Source organism: Myxine glutinosa, chromosome 4, assembly GCF_964187855.1.
Source record: "Myxine glutinosa chromosome 4, kmMyxGlut1.1, whole genome shotgun sequence".
Lineage (NCBI taxonomy): Eukaryota > Metazoa > Chordata > Myxini > Myxiniformes > Myxinidae > Myxine > Myxine glutinosa.
The window spans coordinates 9,679,394-9,702,742 of NC_136264.1; the positions used below are offsets into that span (position 1 = coordinate 9,679,394).

The 23,349-nt window shown below is 43.1% G+C and overlaps 1 protein-coding gene across 1 annotated transcript in view; it reads left to right on the forward strand.

Annotated features, from left to right (window-relative positions):
* The window catches only part of PSMD6 (proteasome 26S subunit, non-ATPase 6), a 66,094-nt gene that overhangs the window by 36,875 nt on the left and 5,870 nt on the right, over positions 1–23,349 (forward strand). Inside the window, exons 3-5 of the mRNA XM_068097653.2 lie at positions 3,632–3,837; positions 12,443–12,588; positions 17,276–17,495. Coding sequence (XP_067953754.1) covers positions 3,632–3,837; positions 12,443–12,588; positions 17,276–17,495 — 572 coding nt within the window. The remainder of the gene's footprint in view (positions 1–3,631; positions 3,838–12,442; positions 12,589–17,275; positions 17,496–23,349) is intronic.

A 23,349-nucleotide genomic window follows, 5' to 3' on the forward strand; every position in this document is an offset into this window, starting at 1 on the left:
GTAGAACCACAATTTTCAGAAATATTGGGGGTTTCCGTGATAAGTCTCACATAGTATAACTGCGGACCATCAGGGAGAACTCTCCTTGCCCAATTTTTTAGGGTTTCTATGATGTGTCTCACATAGTATAACTGCGGACCATCAGGGAGAATTCCCGTTTCCCAATTTTTTAGGGTTTCTATGATGTGTCTCACATAGTATAACTGCGGACCATCAGGGAGAACTCTCCTTGCCCAATTTTTTAGGGTTTCTATGATGTGTCTCACATAGTATAACTGCGGACCATCAGGGAGAATTCCCGTTTCACAATTTTTTAGGGTTTCTATGATGTGTCTCACATAGTATAACTGCGGACCATCAGGGAGAATTCCCGTTTCACAATTTTTTAGGGTTTCTATGATGTGTCTCACATAGTATAACTGCGGACCATCAGGGAGAACTCCCCTTTCCCAATTTTCAGAAATTTGTGGGTCTCCAATGTATGACTTGTATTCTGGCTCATCAAGGTAGAACTTGTTCAGTGGGTTTTGTTTTGATAACTCACAACAAGTATCATCATGGTAAAACTCTTTTTCAGGATTTTGTGGATCTCCAAGGTATAACTCTTTGGCTGGGTCATCAAGGTAGAACTCGTTCTGGGGGTCTTGGTTGTTCAAAATGTCTTCAAACAAAAAAATAACTTCATCCCAAGTTGTGTTAAAAGCAGAATTTTCATTTCGTATCTATTTCAATACAATAGTACAATTTCCTGTGCGAAGGTAGATACAATTTCCTGTGAAAGAAAATAACAATGTATTAATTTAATACAATATTTTTATTTGTATAAATCAAGCTCTATGAATATTAAAATAAACTTTGTTAACTCTTACACGAGTCTCATCTAAAAAAAAAAAAAAATTAAAATAAATAATTAAATACACAATTAATTAAATAAATAAATAAATAAATAAATAAACAAACTTACCTCCATTGATAAGAGGTTCGAGTCCAGTTCATCAATCTGAAGGTTGAGTTCTACACAGGTAGTAGGACTCCAAGGAATAGCAAAGTTATCCCATTCCATTTCGGCATAGTAGTCCATTCTCAAGTGAAGCAGAAAGCGTGTTTGAAAAAGCCTGTGTGGTCGGTGCCTTTTATAAGGACTGGGTGTGTCATTTCCTTTGGAAATTCCCTGGGCGTGTCTTAACTGGAAATGATGTGATGGGAATTCCCTGAAAATGATGTAATGTATTACCTGGAAATGATACAATGCTGAAGAGTTTATAAAGTGGGTGGGGCTTAGCAAAAGTGGGCGGGGCTTAGCCAAAATGGGGGTGGCTTAACAAAAAGTGGGCGTGGCGTAACAAAAAGTGGGCGGGGCTTAGTAAAAAGTGGACGGAGCTTAACAAAAGGTGGGCAGAGCCTACCAAAAAGTGTGTGGCACTGGAGGCGTTCAAACAAGAACATTGAGGGAGGTTTACCATTTTATCTTAGCTCAGTTAAAATATCTTAATAAAGAACCAAACTCAAACATCTTTTTTGTTAATATATTAGATGGTGAAGGGAGTGGCAAGAGAATTAAATTATTTCCCACGCATAAACAAATATTTGTAGGATCGATGTTTGAGTGGTCTACTCGGGATCATTGATAGTAAGAGTACCATAAGACCAAGGGGGAATCATTGTTTGAGTGTCAAAAGGCTAAAAGGTTCGTAAAGAGGTGAGAAGAAAATTAACATGGAAGTGAATGGGTCGATGTTTGAGTGGGTCAAAGATAATCTGCCAGATGATATGTAGAAGAAGGATTATAGGTCTATAAGGGAAAACAAATATTTGTAGTGTTTGAGTTGTCTAATGAACAACATTAAGGATAGGTACTATAGACAAAAGGTTCATAAAGATGAGGGTGGGAGAAATAGAGGTGTTAATGGGTAATGAGGTTAAGAGGAAAGTTAACATGTAAGTCAATGGGAAAATGAGTGTCCCAGAAGCAACATATATATACACTACTGATAACCTTAGAGCAGCAACTTGTCATCCCCATTATACATGGTACCGAAGAAGATGCCAAGTGATTGGAGGCCATGGAATCTGCTTCTGCCAGATTTGGCCTCTGGTCTTGAAGGGATTTTTTTTTCTCTCTCCCCAAGTTTGACCTCGTCAAACCCAACCACCAGATTTTTTGTGGATATGGCAGATGTGCATAAAACAGCCATCACCACGTCCTTCTTACTCTGAGCTTGTGCGCTTGCCCTTTGGGCTATGCATTGTCACAAAAACTTTTCAATACCTCATTGACAAAGTGACCCATGGTCGACCTTTCGTCTATACTTGTATTGACAACCTTATTGATGGCACATCTCGAGGAACATTAATTCCACATAAGGTTGCTGCTTGATCACCTATCCCAGTATTGGGTGCTCATTAATCCAGCCAAGAGTGAATTTCTAGTACCCTCACTGACATTCCTAGGTCACATGATGAACCCCAACGGTATCTGACCACTACCTGACAAGGTTGCAGTTGTCAGCAAATTTCCTTCACCAAACTCTCTTCGCAAAATTATAGGGCTCATTAATTTCTTCCGGCGGTTTGTTCCTGGCTGCGCCAATGTCGTTCAACCACTGATTAATTTATTAGCCTACAAACATAAAATAAAGCATATAAACAGCCTTAAAAGCTTTTCATCCAGTGGTCAGTTTTAACGCAAGCTGCTCTATCGCATACCAAGGAGGTTATGTTTTCACCCCTGTCTGTCTGTTTGTTTGTGAACAAGATATCTCAAAAGGTTATGGACGGATTCGGATGAAATTTGGCAGAGACGTAGCGTATGTGAGAAGGACGAAATGATTATATTTTGGTGAAGATCCAGATTCGGATCCTGGAATATCAGTTACTAGAATTTTTTAAAGTTGTTCTTCACCATTGGGAGATAGGGCCAAAAACGATACATAGCAGCATATCTCAAAAAGTTGTGGACGGATTTGTACAAAACTTGGGCAAGAGGTTGTGTGTGTGACGAGGACTAATCGATTCCATTTTGGTGAAGATCTGAATATGGATTTGGATATGAGAATTTTTTTTTTAAAGTGAATCTTCACCATTGGAAGATCAGGCCAAAAACGATACATAGCAGGATATCTCAAAGGTGTGGTTGGATTTGGACGAAACTTGGTGGACAGGTTGTGTGTGATGAGGAAGAACGATTCAATTCTGGTGGAGAACCGGATCCGCATCCGGCTGGTACTTTAAAGTGATTCTTCACCATTGGGAGATAGGGCCAAAAACGATACAAAGCAGGATAACTCAAAACGTTGTGAACGGATGATTTTGATTAAATGTGATTCTGTATTGTGATTTTCTGGTCTACTCTGGGATACAAAACATAAACTGTTCACCTGGAGGAGGTATGCTCTCTACTGAGTGCCGTTCTAGTTACTGCTTATTGAATCCACATTGCTAATGCAAATTGTCATTGTAAATATGTAAACCACCTATCACCGTGGTTATCATCTTATTTATTTGTTTATTTTTTCCCCCTCTTTTGACACTTTGCTACAGTATGGTTAACCCAGTACAAGAGTGGGTCGTTAAGCATGTCTGTTATGGTTTTGCTTCGCAATCACAAGCAAGCACCTGTTCCTCTCCTCAGACATGGCACCATACTATGAGGAAGTATGCCGAGAGTTGGACTGGTCATTGGATGCAGCACTTCTTGCGAGGATGCGGGCTGCTAATGAGGCCGAGTTGGTAAAACTTGATGCTGCCCTAGAGGATGCTGAAAAGAATCTTGGAGAAAGTGAGATTCGTGATGCCATGTTGGCACGCGCAGAGTACTTGTGCCGCATTGGAGACAAGGTCAGTTGGATCAGAATTTGAGCCAGTGTTGATGCATTTGTATGTTTTTATTTTATTTTAAAGAATCTTCAGTTTGAGTTGTTTTGTTGATCCACTATTGTTTGAGTAATGGTGGTGTCAAAAATCAGCCATTTGATGCAATAATTTGGATTTATGGTCTAATATAACCAGTGACGGGAAAAGTTTAAGTTAATAATCAATTTAAACTATTTTGTGGCATTTAAAAGTTGCACTCTTGGTTTCATTCAGACCCAAAGCTCTGAGCTACTTATACCGCCGACAACGAAATGATGGTGCAACATTCGGTGGTGGAAGTTGGATTTGTCGAAAAGAGGGCAAAATGTAGCTGTTTTAAATTGTTACTCTACTAGCAACAGTACCCGCTCTACGGGCGGGCCTTCAATTGGGAAGCCCAAATGAAAAGGTAAAATATCAGAAATTGAAGGCTTTTTTTATTTTAAACAACAACAACAGGCATTTTAAGGCCATTTTCCCTGCAAGAGTGGGGGTTAGCCTTGCGGTCCCCATGACAATGTTCTCCATTTTGCCCTATTTTCTGCATCTCCCCTTGTTAATCCCCTTGCCTGCATTTCTTCTTCCACCATCTTTAGCCAGGTCTTTCTCGGTCTTCCCCGTCCTCTACTTCCTTCTACATTCATTTCCATCACTCTTTTCAACCAGTCACTTTCATCCTTCCTCAACACATGACCAAACCATCTCAACCTGTTTCTCTTCACAGCATCCATCACAGGCTCTATTCCCATCATCTTTCACAATTCATCATTTGTCTTCCTCTCTCTCAACGATACTCCACACATCCACCGAACCATTCACATTTCCACCCTTTCCAGCCTTCGTTGCTGCTCTACGTTCATGACCCATGTCTCACTCCCATAAATCATAACACTTCTCACACATGCAGCATACACCTTTCCCTTCAGCCTCAATGACACTCCCCTCCTCGTCAGCACGCCACTCAGTTCCCGAAACTTCTTCCATGCACATCTCACTCGAGCAACCGTTGCCGAGTCTGATCCACCTTCTCCATTCAGCATGTCTCCAAGGTAACAAAATGTTTTCACACCTTCCAGCTTCACGCCATCTCCAAGATCCAACTCAACATTCCCTCCATCTGCAGCTCCCTCTGTGCACACCTTACACTTGAATGTAGCTGCCACACTGGTTAATGACCCTCTCAAACCACTACATTTTTGATGAACCCACGCAGCGCACATTGTACATTGAATGGAATTCACTCCGACACCCTTCCTGCACACAGCACACGGCCACTTCCCAATTCTTTCCACCTCACCACATGCTTTACCACTTGCCATCACCTTCGTTTTAACGATATTCACCTTCAGACCTTTTGTCTCCATACATTCCTTCCACTTGTTCATCTTCTCCTTCAGTCCATCCATACTTTCTGCAATCAACATCAGATCATCTGCATACAACAACTCCCACGGTAAACCCTCCTTTACGTTCTGAGCCAGCACCTCCATCACAGCTACAAATAGTAGTGGACTTAGTACCGACCCCTGATGCACTCCCACCTTCACCTCAAACTCACCACTGTTCCCATCCTTTGTCCTTACAGCTGTGCGCGCTCTTTTGTACATTGCCATCACTACTCTGATCAACCATTCCTCCACTCCTATCTTCCTCAATGCCCATGTCACTACTTCACGTGGAACCCTATCGAATGCTTTCTCCAGATCAACAAACCCAAGAAACAACTTCTTCCTCTTCTCCATATACTTCTCCTGCAACTGCCTCACAATAAAAAGCGCGTCTGTCGTTCCTCTTCCTGGCATAAATACAAACTGCATTTCGTCAATCTTCACTTTCTTCCTTATCCTCCTCTCCAACACCCTTTCCAATACCTTCATTCCATGCTCCAATAACCTTATCGCTCGATACGAGCCACAGTCCAGATGGTCACCTTTCCCCTTGTATAGAGGGACGAGGGTACTCAGTTTCCAAACCACTGGAATGCGGCCTTCTTTCACCACCAGATTGCAGATCTCTGTCATTCTCTTCACACCCCAATTTCCCGCTGCCTTAAACATATCTCCCACAACTGCCGTCGGCCCTCCCGCTTTTCTACTCTTCAATGCTTTTATCGCTTTTTTTATTTTAAACGATTCATATAAACATCCATTGAATCATATCGCACGCAAATCATCAAAATCTAAACAGTACATGGCTAAACAGTACATGGACGATCACGTACCACGTGCGTCTCGCTCGCTCTCATGTTGTCCCGATAATGATCCTTCCGCAGGTTCACCGACGGAAACCTTGTTACGACTTTACTTCCTCTAGACAGTCAAGTTCGCTTATCTTTTCGGTGCACCGGCACGAGCCGAGAACGGCCCGTGCAGGGGCTGATCCGAGGATCTCATCAAACAGTCCGATCGGTAGTAGCGACGGGCGGTGTGTACAAAGGGCAGGGACTTAATCAACGTGAGGTGATGACTCGTGCTTACTGGGAATTCCTCGTTCGTGGGACACTGTCTCAAGCCCCAGTCACCATCATGGATGGGGCTCAGTGGTTTACCTGAGCTTGACTGCGAAGGGCAAGGTACACGTTGGCCCGTCCAGTGTAGCGCGCGTGCGGCCCCGGGCATCGAAGGGCATTAAACGTTTATTAAACATTGAACGTTCATTAAAGGATTATGAAACGAAAAACATTACAAAATTACGTTCACACCGTCACGTCAAACACTACCATGAACACATACATCGTCACAACATCGTCGCAATGAGAACATCGTCACAATGAACGTTATGCAGGAGTCCAAACCTGTGAATGCTGGAGACCAAAGCTGAAATTGGGAAAACGAAATAGCCTATTTTACTCCCAGGGGTCCCAGGATTACCCACCCAAAATATATTTGCGATTGGTTCAGCAGTTTTTACGGTACCTTCAAACAGACTTATGGACATTTGTTGAATTATAGTAAGATGAAAATCAGTATTGAATCGAACTGTGACGGTATTGAATCAAGAAAAGTGAAATGTACATGCAAAATAACCAACCGGCAGCTTCAGCTGCCATAAACTATTCTCATGACATTGCAAAACATTGATATCATGATCTTGCCAGCTGTGAGATTGATGATCTTGGCTGATTACACTTTTTTTTTTCTTTTTTGTATACGAGATCGAGGCTCGTGTAAGAGCTAACTTTAATCACAAAAGAACAAACTGACACATAAAACATATGATAAAGGGAGCGGGAGACGAGATTGGGAGAGAGGGGGAAGCACACAAGTACAACAGCAGAGAACAGTGACATCGGGAGATCTATGGGAGGGAGAGGGCTTGGGGGGTGCAGGAGGCATGGGAAGGGGGAGGCGGGTGGGTGGGAGAGGTATAAAACATATGGACACTGCTTGGACTCCAGGAAAGAAGTCGGAATTTCTAAAAAGTGGATCTGGGGTGAATTAACGGGGGTAGAAAATATCAAGGTTTTGGATGGGGGAAGATAAGAGATGGTGGTGAACAGCTGTTTTAAAGACCTGGAGGGAAGAGTGGGATTGAAGAGAGTGAGGGAATTTGTTCCATTGGCGGGAGAAAAGAGGAATGAAAGAGTGAAGGTGAGCAGAGAGTCTTGATTTTGGCAGTTTAACCGTAAGAGGGCAATGTACAAAAGAGCGCGCACAGCTGTAAGGACGAAGGACGGGAACAGTGGTGAGTTTGAGGTGAAGGTGGGAGTGCATCAGGGGTTGGTACTAAGTCCACCACTATTTGTAGCTGTGATGGAGGTGCTGGCTCAGAACGTAAAGGAGGGTTTACCGTGGGAGTTGTTGTATGCAGATGATCTGGTGTTGATTGCGGAAAGTATGGATGGACTGAAGGAAAAGATGAACACGTGGAAGGAATGTATGGAGACAAAATGTCTGAAGGTGAATATCGGAAAGACGAAGGTGGTGGCAAGTGGTAAAGCATGTGGTGAGGTGGAAAGAACTGGGAAGTGGCCCTGTGCTGTGTGTAGGAAGGGTGTCAGAGTGAACTCCATTCATTGTACAATGTGCGCTGAGTGGGTTCATCAAAAATGTAGTGGTCTGAGAGGGTCATTAACCAGTGTGGCAGCTACATTCAAATGTAAGGTGTGCACAGAGGGAGCTGCAGATGGAGGAAATGTTGAGTTGGATCTTGGAGATGGCGTGAAGCTGGAAGGTGTGAAAACATTTTGCTACCTCGGAGACATGCTGAATGGAGAAGGTGGATCAGACTCGGCAACGGTTGCTCGAGTGAGATGTGCATGGAAGAAGTTTCGGGAATTGAGTGGCGTGCTGATGATGAGGGGAGTGTCGTTGAAGCTGAAGGGAAAGGTGTATGCTGCATGTGTGAGAAGTGTTATGATTTATGGGAGCGAGACATGGGTAATGAATGTAGAGCAGCAACGAAGGTTGGAAAGGGTGGAAATGCGAATGGTTCGACAGATGTGCGGAGTATCGTTGAGAGAGAGGAAGACAAATGATGAATTGTGAAAGATGATGGGAATAGAGCCTGTGATTGATGCTGTGAAGAGGAACAGGTTGAGATGGTTTGGTCATGTGTTGAGGAAGGATGAAAGTGACTGGTTGAGAAGAGTGATGGAAATGAATGTAGAAGGAAGTAGAAGACGGGGAAGACCGAGAAAGACTTGGCTAAAGATGGTGGAAGAAGAAATGCGGGCAAGGGGGTTAACAAGGAGAGATGCAGAAAATAGGGCAAAATGGAGAAGATTGTCATGGGGACCGCAAGGCTAACCCCCGCTCTAGCAGGGAAAATGGCCTTTAAAATGCATGTTGTTGTTGTAACCGTAAGAGGGTTGCTGGCAGATATTGTGCGACCTGTAGGAATATTTGGGGGGATAGAGCACAGACAGAGCTGGGAGAGCTAGGCCGGAGAGGAGTCGGTAGAAGACAAAGACCACCAACCTGCCTGCGGTGAGTGAGTGAAAGGCCCTCGGAGTTGGCTTCATCGCGCGAGATTCCAATGATTCTGAAAACTTTGGTTTCAACAGCATGAAGCCGAGCTCGGTGTGAGGCAGGAGCACCAGCCCAGAGGGGGAACAGTATTCCATCAAGCTGCGGAGGAAAGCCTTGTATGTGGTGAGGAGATCAGGTGTGCGAAGGAAGGACTTCGCACGACGGAGGATGCACAGTCAGCGACTGGCTTTGGAGGCCAGCTTGGAAATGTCGTTTCCCAGGAAATATCTTGGCAGATAGTGAGACCCAAAAGCTTGAGCGACAGAACTTCTTGGAGCGGATTATTCAGAAAGTAGATTGCAGGGTTGTCCAGTCAGTCTTTTTGGAGAGACATCGTAAGAGTGTGAGATTTGTCAGGATTGAAAGACATGTTCCACTTGTTTGACCTGTCTGTGATTTTGTCCAGGTCTGCAGAGCGTGAGGGGGTTGCAGACTGCCGATCTGAGGTATGAGGTATGGAGCGGCAGAGAGTGGAGTCATTAGCAAAGTGATAGAGAGGATTTTCCAGAGTCGGAGAGATCATTGATGAAAACCAAAAAAAAGCACAGGGCCCAGAACACTGCCATGGGGAACTCCAGCCTGAACAGGAAGGGGAGATGAGAGAAATCCATTCAGGGCCACACGTTGACTACGACCAGAGAGGACGTCAGCAAGACATGCGTGGAGATTTCCATGGATACCATAGGAGGAGAGTTTGGTGAGCAGAGCGGGGTGCCAGACTGTACCGAAGGCACATGATATGTTAAAAACTTGAGGCTAGAAGTCCTCGTGCTTCCATTGCATAGACTTCTGGTGGCTAGTGAATACCCATTGGTGAATCCACAAGCTACCAGACCATAAAGTACAAATTTTACTCGGTTACCATGACTTACAAAAGTTAATGGCTTCATTCAACCAGATCATAGCTGATAGTGAGGCCCAAACATTTGAGTGATTGAATTTATTCAAGATGATTGTTAAGGAAGGAGATAGGAGGGTGTGAGGGGCCTGTCACTGAAGCAGGGTAAAGGCCAGACAGATCTTTCTCTACCTACTCGGGTGAGAATGACAGAGGCAATTAGAAATTGGGTTTGAGGGGGGAAATATGGGGACAGAGCGGGATGCGTTGGGCGCATGAGATTTTGAGGCAAAGACAGAATTTCGACATTCTGCATTATCTTGAGCAGAATTTTCATTTAAGATGTTTGAGGTGTGGGAGGGAATGACAGATGGAGGGGGAGCATACATCAGAGATGGACCTGACAAGGCACCACTATGACTTGGAGGAAGGAGTTTTTTTTTTTTTTGGAGAGTTCAAACTTGAGATTTGCAAGATGGTGTTTCCTGGCTTGCCTCGGGATAGACACGCACTTGTTGCGAGCCTTATGTAATGAACGAAAGTTACCCTCAGTTGGGTTAGCTTTCCATGTTGACAAAGCAAGCTGATTGACTGCAACTGCCTCTTCAGAGGATTTGGTGTATCAGGGCTTAGAGGATGGATCGGGTAGCTTGATGTGGATTGGGATAAACGAGTACATGGGAGAAAGTTGGCTTTTGTGAAAATATTCCCTGGTGGAATCAATATCGGGTACTGTGAAAATGGTGGTCCAATTATTTTGAGAGAGAAATTAGTACTGTGCGAACAGCCATATTCTGCTTTTGTTGAGGCTGCTCCCTTACAATAGCCAAGGTGATCTGGGCTTTGACAACAAAGCGGTCAGAATAACAAGCATTCTGAGTATTGCGCTGCAATATATGTCCCCTACCGGCAGTCTGTCATCCGGAAAACTGTTGGGGAAATTACCAAAGTTCAAAGTGCCATAACTTTGTCAAAAATGATCGAAACGTCGTGAAGTTCGAACTTGATCTGTAACTTATCATGAGGAAACCATGTACCAAGTTTGAAATCATTAGCATTAAGAGTTTAGAAAAAAGTCCGGAAAACTGTTCTTTGCGTGACGGACGGACGGAGTGCAAACCTATAGTCCCCTCCGGTGTACACCGGGTAGGGGACTAATAACAGGAGAAATTGGATGGAAAGTCAGTCATTAATCACAATGTTAAACATAAAAAAACAAAACATTTGATTCCCTCTTCCCTCACCCCCACCCCCTTTCAATTTACAATCCCAACTAGACAGAGCATGATGGTGAACCATTGTAAACTGGGGGATCTCATCCCAGAAAATTGTTACATATTTCATGCATCTCCCAATGTTGATTGCATGTACAAAGTTTAATTAACGGATGTTTAAAAATATGCCCGCAATTGCATTTTTTGGGGACCGCACCCAAGGGGGTGAGGCCAAAAACGATACTGCTCTTGCTCCTTCTCACCATGTGGTGATCATAACGACCAAGTTTGGTGAATTTCTGCCCAACTGTTTCAGAGGAGATAGTGTGACAGATGGACAGACGGACAGACAAGCGAGACAGACGGAGCTAAAACGATATCCTCTCCTCCCCCATGCGTTTATTTATTTATTTATTAATATTTTTTGGTGTTGGTTTTCAAAAAGCCTGGGAATAGTAAAATGAAAAAGGATGTCACCAGCAAAATAGCGATTGAGAATGTGATTAAGCTGGATTCGGATGAAAATTTATTTGTGGAGAATTCAGACATTGAAGCAGGGTTAAGGCCAAACAGAATTTTCTCTATTTTCTCAGGTAAGCCTCTTCAGTAGCCAAGTGGAATGTTACTCTTAAACCACAAACATAGCATATATTGTAGTCAGCTGGGCCTCACCTTTGGTACCAATGGGGTAACCCATCAGCCATAAAAAAAATTAATTACCTACCACGTGTGCGTGTCCGTGTCCGTGTCCGTGTCCAGTTAAAATTTTCATCTTTTGTTTCCCAGCTACTTCCATTTTTTTTTTTTTTTTTTTTGTCCACTACCTGTATGTATGCATTTATATTGCATAAAAATTTTACCACTTGCAGCATCTACATCCATCCATCCATCCATCCATGTGATTTGTGCACAATGGGGGGGGGGGGGGGGGGGGGAGGGTTCAGTATGATTTTTTTCAAAAATATATTATATGGGGTCCAGTGTGATTTATATTATAAGGGGACCAGTGTGAGGGTGGATGTAAATGCTGGATGTGGTGGTGTCACATTTGAGCACTGATTGTCATTAATGCAAATATACAGAAACATGTCACCTGCCCTTTGAATCTTTGATATTATGTTAATGCTGATCTCTTTTTTTTCTGATCTTATATCATCGACATTTAAAAACTGTTGCAGTTTTAGCCATTTGTTAGCATTTTATAAGTTTGAAAGCATCAAAGCAGGTGTACCAGCTCAGAATATGAATTGATATTGATGTATTAAAGGGAAAGCACTGTGTTTAATCGAGAATAACTGAACAAACATTCAACATTGGAGAAAAACAAAATGGGGGAGTTATCATGGTTGGTTGCCTGGAGTGGAGTGGCTGGAGAGTCAGATTTTGTTTGTATGTTTGGTGGGACAAAAACTTTAGTTTGACACTTTTCCAGTTAATTTGACATTTTGTAACAGTAGTTCCTGCATCCGTAAAGGTATTTGCTTTAAAAAATAATTCTCAGCCACCTTCTGCCTCACTGCATCCGACTCTCTTTCCTTGTGTTCAATTATGCTTCTCTCCTCATATAGGAGCGTTGCCTCACTGCCTTCAGGAAAACCTTTGACAAAACGGTTGCACTTGGACATCGTCTGGATATAGTGTTTTACCTGATTCGCATCGGTCTTTTTTATATGGACAGTGACCTCGTCACACGCAACATAGAAAAGGCAAAGAGGTGAGAATAATACCCTTTCCATGCTCGTTATTGTCATTTGAATCAAATCCATTTGAGTCACTCTGGTTCATTCATAATATGCTTTTCTTCCCGGTAGATTATTAATGACCATTCAATGATTCTTCGATTCCCGATCGTTCAAAATCCATGTTTTTAATAAAGGTGGCTAATTAACGAGTTAGGGTAACCCATCAGCTAAAACAGTTTCGTTGCCACCACGTTGTGCACATATCACATGGATGGATGGATGTAGATGCTGCAAGTGGTGAAATTGTTATTTACATCACATGATTTTTAAAGAACATCAGATACCAAAACCAGAAAAGTCACAAAATAACTCAAACTTGCTTTAACGTCTTGCATGAATTGGTCCAAAAGTGCCAAATATGATTTGCAATATGTGAATGGGAAAATTTAGATTTTGTGAAGAATTTTGCGAAAGTTTATGCTTTAATGGTCAAAGTGAAATGTGCAGTTGGGCCATTTTCACATTTTTTGCCAAGTATTAACCAATACTCTTTTGTACCATTGTTACCCCACATGCAAAGCACAAAGAGGGGTGAAGCAATTTGTTCTCTCTGTCTGTCTGCAAACATGAGGCTATGATCGAGGGACTACTTGATTTCAATTGAATTATATGTTTTTAGCACTAGAACATGAATCGGAACACAAACCTGCAGTTTAGCAGTACACTGGCTCTGAATTTTGGAAATTGTATTGAATCTCGTCCTGAGTGAGCATTCACAGAGACAACAACAACGACAACAGGCATTTAAAGGCCATTTTCCCTGCTAGAGCGGGGGTTAGCCTTGCGGTCCCCATGACAATCTTCTCCATTTTGCCCTATTTTCGGCATCTCTCCTTGTTAACCCCCTTGCCCGCATTTCTTCTTCCACCATCTTTAGCCAAGTCTTTCTCGGTCTTCCCCATCCTCTACTTCCTTCTCCATTCATTTCCATCACTCTTCTCGACCAGTCACTTTCCTCCTAACTCAACACCTGACCAAACCCTCTCAACCTGTTCCTCTTCCCAGCATCAATCACAGGCTCTATTCCCATCATCTTTCACAATTCATCATTTGTCTTCCTCTCTCTCAATGATACTCCGCACATCCACCGAACCATTCGCATTTCCACCCCTTTCCAGCCTTCGTTGCTGCTCTACGTTCATTACCCATGTCTCGCTCCCATAAATCATAACACTTCTCACACATGCAGCATACCCCTTTCCCTTCAGCTTCAACGACACTCCCCTCCTCGTCAGCACGCCACTCAGTTCCTGAAACTTCTTCCATGCACATCTCACTCTAGCAACCGTTGCCGAGTCTGATCCACCTTCTCCATTCAGCATGTCTCCTAGGTAACAAAATGTTTTCACATCAAAATGTTTTCACAACAAAATGTTTTCACACTGATGAATGACGCATTCACAGAGAGATGCAAGATAATTTTTTTTTACTGTTTCTACCTTTAACAAGGGGGTTGACAAGGAGAGATGCAGAAAATAGGGCAAAATGGAGAAGATTGTCATGGGGACCGCAAGGCTAACCCCCGCTCTAGCAGGGAAAATGGCCTTTAAAATGCATGTTGTTGTTGTTGTTGTACCTTTAACAAGTGGTATTTGTACATCCCTGGTGATATTAGTGTAACAAGTGATATTCACACATCCATGGTGATATATATTGTTGCGGATCTCTCCATCGGCCTCTTTTCCCCTTATCGAGGGGGGATTAATCCCCTTTTGTTTTTGACTGACCGACGTGAGTCCTGAAGTTGCACAAGCTCCCTCCGGAGAGGCAGGTGCGCAACCTCGTTTGCAACCGCGGACAGATGTTAATTGCCGAGCGGTTTAGCAACCGCGGCACGAACCATTAACGAGAACTAGACCCGATTCTCATTCGTTGGCCAAATCGTGCCACAGGTATTCAATTGGGAAATCATGAAGAAGAAGAACGAAGGTAGGAAATACAAATATAATTTATTACTAATATTATGTGCACAATCAAAAGAAACCAAGGAGAAGGAAGGATAAGAAAATAAAGACAGAAAGGATGGAAGGACCAGAAGACACAGTGCAAATACTAACTTATCTAAACAGGCTTAACTTATACCCAGGGACAAGACACACAAAACAAACTCACGTCCACAAAAGGATGGAATGGCAGGAATGGTTTGGGACGGCAGAAGAGGGTCCAGGCAGATGGTAGGCGTCGAGGTCCAGCTCCAAGCGCACGCTCCGATCCGCGCTTTTGGGGTCGAGGCGAAAACCCGGCAAACACAGCTCCGCTTCGGGCTGGCAGCGAGGAGCCGGCAGCTCCACGTATTTGGTTTCACACCGGCAGCTGTCTCACGCGTCCTCCGCCTCCTGCGTCTCCGACGCTCTTTTCCTATTCCGCAGAATCTGCCTCTGGTCCAGCGCACCTCCCTCAAATCCCTCTCTCTGCTTCTCCTCAACTGGACTCTTACGCACTCTCAAAAAGGCATGCGCGGGCGCTTTTATAACGCGCTTTTAGATCAACCCGCGCCACGCCCGTGATGGTATCTCACCAGCCCTGATTGGCTGGTGGGAGCTCGCTGGCTCCACCTTCCGATGACGAGGGGCGGGCAACGCCCTTGTTCGTGGGCTTGACCGCGTGCGTAATGGAGTTTGGGGTGAAGAAAACCGCCCAATGCACTGAGAGGATTGGGGGAGACTTGAAAAGGGATTCTGTCTTATCTGAATTCGGTGCAATGTAGAGTCAACTAATGGGAAACACAACCTGATACTAATACACATAATAAGGAAATAACTATTTAGGAGGGTATATGGTGGCCTACGTGTATGTATATGGAGTAACTAAGAGGACGACCTTTGACCTTTACACACAAAACGGAGATATTTACAAGAATTCATTACACTTACAGAGGGTGATATTTACAACAATTACAAATCCGCAACAATATATTACATCGATGGTGATATGTACATCCCTCGTGATATTAGTTACCTCCGCCACCAAAGGTGAATGGAGGTTATGTTTTCACCTCTGTCTGTCCATCTGTCTTTCTGTTTGTTACTTGGCAAAAAAATAACAATTTTGGAGAAGGATGTTGATCACTCTGGTTTGTGTGTGTGTGTGTGTTTGTCTGTCCGCTCACTTATACTTGCCTACAGGTCACAATTTTAAACCGATCTTCACGAAACTTCACCAAATGGTAGAGTTCGTGGTCCGACAATCCTATATATTTTTCAGGTCAACATCGGCTAAAGGTCAACAACAATTCCAAATTTTTATCCGATTGACTTGAAATTTGAAAAGGATTTTCATATCAGCTAACTGAATTCAACCACCAACTATTTTTGAGGTCAACATAGGCCAAAAGGTCAACATAGGCCAAATTTATGAAATTGTAAATTTTTCTCTGATTAACTTAAACTTTGCAGACTATTTGCATATCAGGTCACTGAATAAAACCACTAATTATTTTTGAGGTCAAAAGGATGCTCTGAGTGCCATTCTACTTTGTTCTGTTTTTCCAAGTGCCGCTTTATGAGTGTTTTTTTTGTTTGTTTGTTTGTCTGTTTGTCTGTGAAAAAGATATCTCAAAAAGTTGTGGACGGATTTGGACGAGATTTGGCAGAGATGTAGCGTATGTGACACGGACGAAATGATTCGATTTTGGTGGAGATCCGGATTTGGATCCGGCTAGTTGAATTTTTAAAGTGATTCTTCACTATTGGAAGACAGGGTCAAAAACTATATATAACAGGATATCTCAAAAAGTTGCTGACGGATTTGGACAAAACTTGTTGGACAAGTTGTGTGTGTGACCAGGACTAATCGATTCGATTTTGGTGAAGATCTGAATATGGATTCGAATACGAGAGTTATTTAATTTTCAAGTGATTCTTCACCATTGAGTGATGGGGATAAAACCGATTCATAGCACAATATCTCAAGATCTTATGTATGACTCATGACAAAACTAGGTGGATGTGTTTGTTAGGTGACAAGAACAAGTCGTTTAGATTTTGGTTCAGGTCCGAATCCAGATCCGGCCTATGGTTGGGATACAAAACAAGCTGTTCAGCCTGACGGAGGTACGTGCTCTACCGAGTGCTGTTCTAGTTTAACAAGTGATATTTGCACATCCATGGTGATATTAGTTTCACTAGTGCTATTAGTACATCCCTGGCAATCTTAGTTCAACAAGTGATATTCACACATCTATGGTGATATATATTACATCGATGGTGATATGTACATCCCTGGTGATTTTAATACATCCCTGGTGATATTAGCTTACAAATAGCAGCAAAAACCTGTTTTAATATCTATCAAACATTTATCCTCCCTATCGGATTAATCCACTATCTTCTGCAATAAACCTCACGATTCCTCAATTTTATGTTGACTTGTTCTATTCAATTAAATATGTCTGTTGTCAACTTGGAATGCATAACTTTTAAAACTGCTCAAGGCACTTAACCCCATACAATGAGATTTTTGAAATTGGGATTTGCATTTTAGAGCATTTGGTTTTCCATTCAAAAGCCGACGTAACAGTTTACATTGTGTATAATTGCATTGTGCATTATATAATTATGATGAATTGAAGTTTGTTGAATCGTGTATTGTCAAGTCAAAGCCTCTTGAGTAACCTTGAGCTTTGACTCGTCTGTCGTGTCCAAACCTCCCCACTGCTAGTCTCATCGAGGAAGGAGGTGATTGGGATCGACGCAATCGATTGAAAGTCTACCAAGGTCTTTACTCTCTTGCCATTCGCGATTTCAAGAGTGCAGCAGAACTGTTCCTGGACACGGTCTCCACCTTCACGTCATATGAGCTGATGGATTACAAGACCTTTGTCACATACACTGTCTATGTTTGCATGATCGCTCTCGCCCGGCCTGAACTCCGTGAAAAGGTGAGTATGTTGGCTACCTGTACTCGATATTTGTGCATGGTATAGGTTTCCAAATAAAGTTGTGTAATGCATTGCCTCAGCTTTATTCCCTTGTACTTTTAATATTTATGCGTGAAATATAATTGTACTTCTGTGTGTATAAATTATTGCTTTCTATACACAAAGAATTAAGTTAAGCACCCCCCCCGTTTTTTTACAACCTCGCACATTACAAGTTTGTTGTCATCAAAACAGTGTAATATACCCATGATATTGCTATATTTTCTGGAGAAGTGATATTATGGTCACATAAAAACATAACAATCATGCCGTTTTCAATATTTTATTCTGAATAATTTAAGGTGAAATTTTTTGGGAATTTTAGGCATATTTTCACCTCAATTTAAGTATGGAGCTATAGGTCCATCACGGACAGTGTGGATGACGTTTATGTTTTCTAACGTACAGTCATTGTTCTGAGAAGACCTCTAGCGATCTTTGCGTCAATAACGTGTGTAGGACCCACGTGATCGGATCACTGACTCAACCCTACGTCTCATAGACCCTGTAAGCCGTCGTATGCGTTGCTGTGGCAGGTTGTTCCATTCCCGATGTAATGCACGTTCCAATTCATCCAGATTGGCTATTGGAGGGACCATCTTCGCAATTTGTCGTCCCGACATGTCCCAAACGTGCTCGAGGGGGTTCAACCTGCCACAGCAACGCATACGACGGCTTACAGGGTCTATGAGACGTAGGGTTGAGTCAGTGATCCGATCACGTGGGTCCTACACACGTTATTGACGCAAAGATCGCTAGAGGTCTTCTCAGAACAATGACTGTACGTTAGAAAACATAAACGTCATCCACACTGTCCGTGATGGACCTATAGCTCCATACTTAAATTGAGGTGGAAATATGCCTAAAATTCCCAAAAATTTTCACCTTAAATTATTCAGAATAAAATATTGAAAACGGCATGATTGTTATGTTTTTATGTGACCATAATATCACTTCTCCAGAAAATATAGCAATATCATGGGTATATTACACTGTTTTGACGACAACAAACTTGTAATGTGCGAGGTTGTGAAAAAACGGGGGGGGGTGCTTAACTTAATTCTTTGTGTATATTATGGGAAGCGGCTGACAGGATGGCCTAGACTAGAGGTACGCACACCCTCCTCTAAGCCGCGTCTAGTCTGGGTTTGAATCCCGACCCAGCCGCAAACGGTCAGTCCGGTGTTTCACAGGCAGGGTGATTTGTCAGTGTTTATGCTGTCTCTCAGATGGACGTTAAACTGGGTGTCCCGTCTGCTGGCATTAGTTGGTGAACGTTAAAGACCCCATTTTTGCCCTTCACGAAGAGTAGGGGAGCTTTCTCCGGCACCGCGAACAAATTACAAATTCCTCCCTATCCAGCAGAGGGATCGCCAGCACCATGAACAAATTACAAATTCCTCCCTATCCAGCAGAGGGATCGCCAGCACCATGAACAAATTACAAATTCCTCCCTATCCAGCAGAGGGATCGCCAGCACCATGAACAAATTACAAATTCCTCCCTATCCAGTAGAGGGATCACAAGCATCATGAACAAATTACAAATTCCTCCCTATCCAGCAGAGGGATCGCCAGCACCATGAACAAATTACAAATTCCTGCTCTGACCAGCATTAAGTGATTACTCAAATTTTCTCCTAGACGAGCAGAAGAGTGATTAAATTTAAGCGGAAGTAACTCCATATAAGCAATAAAGCTAATAAGCAAAAGGTAAACGATCTAGTCGTGATCAAACTATCTGATCAAAAAGTAAATGATCAAATGATCTTGTAAATTCACAGGAGTTTACTTGTTAACTTGAAACCAAAGTAATGATGAATACAGGAGTAATAACGAAAGAAATCATTACAGAACATTCGTGAAATAATGAATGTACACAGACAATTTGATGGTGCATTTTGAGAGTAGAGGGACTAAAGGCTCCCAAGACTTCATGTCTTGGACGGGCTACTCAATTAATGTGTGGGCTGGGAAGGCAAAGGGGAGATAATCCCTCCAAGTCTTCAATACGCTTGTTCACCACATTCTCAGATCATCCCCGAACCAAAACCATGATATTTTCTACCCTCGTTAACTCGCCAAGCCCTCCTTCCAAATTTTCAGTTTTTCCTTCCTGAGAGTTTCCTTCTGTATCCATCTTGTCCATCCCACATGTCCTTTCCTGTTCCCCTCCTCCCCCCCAATTCCTTCCCATCCCCATTGTTTGTCCTAGTCTCCCTCTATCTTGTCCTTCAACTCTGCTAATAGTATCCCTCCTTCCTCCCCCCCCTCTCTCTCTACTGTTCCTTTTTTTTTTTTTTTTGTATACAAGATCGAGGCTTGTGAAAGAGCGAACATTAATCGCACAGAAAGACAAACAGACACATAAAACAAATAACATCGGGAGCGGTCGACAAGATGGGGAGAGAGGGGGAAGGACACAAACACAACATTTGAGAGCAGGGACCGAGAGACATGGAGACATCGAGAGATCTGTGGGAGGGAGAGGGTTTTGGGGGGGAGGCATGTGAAGGGGGGGGGGGGGCGGTGGGAGAGGTATAAACATATGGACACTGCCAGGATTTCCAGGAAAGAAGTTGGAATTTCAAACAAGGTGGATCTGGGGTGAATTAGTGGGGGTAGAAAAGATCAAGGTTATGGATGGGGGAAGATAAGAGATGGTGGTGAACAGCTGTTTTAAAGTAAACTTTCGCCTTTGAAGGCTAAAGAAGAAGTAAACTTCATCCTTTAGCCTTTGGTACTGTTGCATCCTGATCTCTTCAGTGTGCCAGGTCTTCCACAAACCTTGACTGTCTTTACAATAAAAAAAACCACAAGCAAAAATTACTCACCCAAACAAATGCAAAGCGAGTACAGTATCGGATCCGTGCGAGCGATCGCTCGCCATTTGTGATGAGCTCTGGAAAGCTTTGAAGGTGCATGAGAGGTAATGTTTTGATGCAAAACACTTCTAGGTTGTACATGTAGTTTACATCATTCATGAGGTTTTTCATTTTCACCTTTTTGATTGTTTGTAGTCTCTCGTTGCACATTTTAAAGAAGAAAGTAGTGAGTGATTAAAATCTGCTTCAACTTGTTACATGCCATTTGTTCTTGAGCCTTTACCTCGTGGAATTGGGGAAGTTGACGGTTAACTTGCACTTTTTGTTTTTATCATAACTGATCACCTCCTTCTGATCTACTCTCCTTCCACTCACCCAGTTAAACATAGTCTGTCAAGCAGTAAAGGTCCAAGCAGTGAACTCGGTAAACAGTAACAAAGCAGTATACTCCAACTTTGTTAATGTTACTCTCGAGTTGGTTATGTCATCTCCAGGTGTCATCCTTCTGATGAATTCTTTTCTCGCAGGACATCCTTTAGCTGTCCTCTTTTCTCTTTCTGGTTATTCATTGTACTGCTTTGATGGACACCTTCATTGTGCTGGCGGCCGCATTGCAGTGTGTCACTGGCTTCCTTCCCCAGAACACCTTTTCCATATCAATCCTGACCTATTACCTCTGGATCCAAGTTGTCTCACCAACAATGTATTGGTTCAGCATTTGGTTTAATGCTCTTAACTGTGATGACTGTGTATGCGATCCTCTCGGCTAACTTCAAAATATAAATCTCCGCCAGGCCCATCTCTCTTTTCCTAGTCGGTGTTGACTACAACTGCCGCCAATCCAGCCGTCCCACGGTCGATGATAAAATTGCTTCCCATGGTGCCGAATCTGAATCTTTAACAAAATGTGCCCCACCCAGTCTGTTGGATTCAAAATCTATCCATTTAATTTTAATGGCTTCGACTTTGATAGACCTGATTGTCAAACCTTCACTGTTCCGACCTCTCCTACTATTCCTATGGTTCTTCAGACAACAACCTATGGTTCTTCTGATCATCTTCTCTTGAAAATGGCTGTGTGTCTGGCTGTCTTCAGGGAACTGCCAAGTCACCGCTGCACCTGGTGGTGTAATCCAGGAAATTGGTCTGGCCTACATTCTGCGTTTTTCCACAGATTGTTCTACTTTCTCTTCATCTTTGAAAACGGTCTCTTTTCACAACATTGTCCTCTATTTCCTTCTTCAGTTCATCCCTTCACACCTTCAGCTATCCTGTGTTCAACATTCCATCTCTGATGTGAGGCAATCGTAAGAAAATGCCTTGCCTTTTTCACTTGGAAAACCAAACCAACTGATGAGAATCTGCACTCTCTCTCTGTAGCTTGCAATTGTTGTGTATCGGCTTTCAGACAAACCATACCTAAACATTGGGTTCACTTGAGGTCCATTATTTCGGGATTCTCACCACCCTCTAAAATGTAGCGAGTTGCTCAAGTCCGTTTCTGGTGCTTGCACCTCGTCTGTTCAAGTTCAAGGATGGAGTCATGATTTATACCCATCGTGCAAAGGCCGAGTGCCTTAACTCGCAAGAGGCCAAGGTCTCAAACCCCGCTTCCTGTATCCATCGTACCCTTCCTCGCAGGAACACCTCTCCGCACTGAGTTGTATGCAAGTGGATGCTTGATGCTGAAGCTATTCGGTAGGTCTGTATCACTTCTGTTAGTGTGGCCATGTAATTTTTTCCGAAAGTCAATTTACAGAGGAAAAAAAATAATTGTGGATTATAGCTTCATTACCTGTATTTTATGCTGAGTTCATCGTAAACGGCTTCGTTATACACATACCAAGCAACTTCCTTTGATTAAAAATATATATTGTGCTAATGCCCTTTAGCCGCTCCATCTCTTCGGAATACTTGAGCATCTGAGTGGCATCAGGTTTCGAAGTGATGAAGGTGTAAAAGCATTTGTCATGGAATGGCAGCTTCTGGAATGACACATCCTACACGTCCTATAAAAACCACCTTTAGAGGCCATTTTTCCCCGCAAAGCGGGGGTTGGCCTTTTTCGGGAACCGTGGTTGTTGTTGTTTTTCGGTCCCCTATTTGAAGCAATGTTTTACGGCCGGATGCCCTTCCTGACGCCAACCCTTTTTGCCGCCTTTAACGACAAACAGGGAATTACCAGTGAACTGGTACTCAATTAGCCGACCTCGGAAGGATGACAGGCTGAGTCAACCCCCCCTGGCGTTAATTCAGCGATCGACCGGGATTCGAACCCAGGATCCTTGGATCCTAAGCCGGCACCCTAGCCGCTAGCCCAACACCAGAGATTGTGGATTATGACACGTCCTATAATAATGAATGACGTCTCCTCAAGATGTGTGTATTTCTGGAAGGCATTACCACACCGAAAGGACACCTGCATACTTGCAGTAGAATACCTTAGATAAATATAAGAAGGCTTGATCTCTTCTTTTAAGATTTTGTAAAAAGTGCATGTTCGCTTTGAACTATCCAGGCATCAGCTTTGCAAGAGAGTAAACATTTACACGTGACCTGGGATGGCTGCTTTGGAACGCACCTGTGTTGTTCAAAGCTCTATCGTCCAAAAGCGATATTTATCGTTTGTTGGAAATTTGTGCAGAGACAATGCTGTGAGACTATTCGCACATTGGCGCAACATTTTGAATCATCATTGAAGTAAAAAGAAAAAAGAAAAAAAAAAGGGGGGGGGGGGGCAGATCGTGAGTTACGCAATGCACTGGAAACGACTGAATTGGCCATTTTATTTTCAAGGAGATAGTTTGAGGGAGCAAGGTAGGAGGAAAGGAGGTACTGTATATGGCGATTGAGATGGGAGGGTTGTGTGAGGAAGGGTATCAGTAAGGTGAGGATGGTTGGAGAGTGGAGTGAGTTGGCTGAGGACAGATGGGAGTGGAGGAGTATCGTGGTCAAGGTAGGACAGAAGCGTGGTACCATTGGCCCTCACCA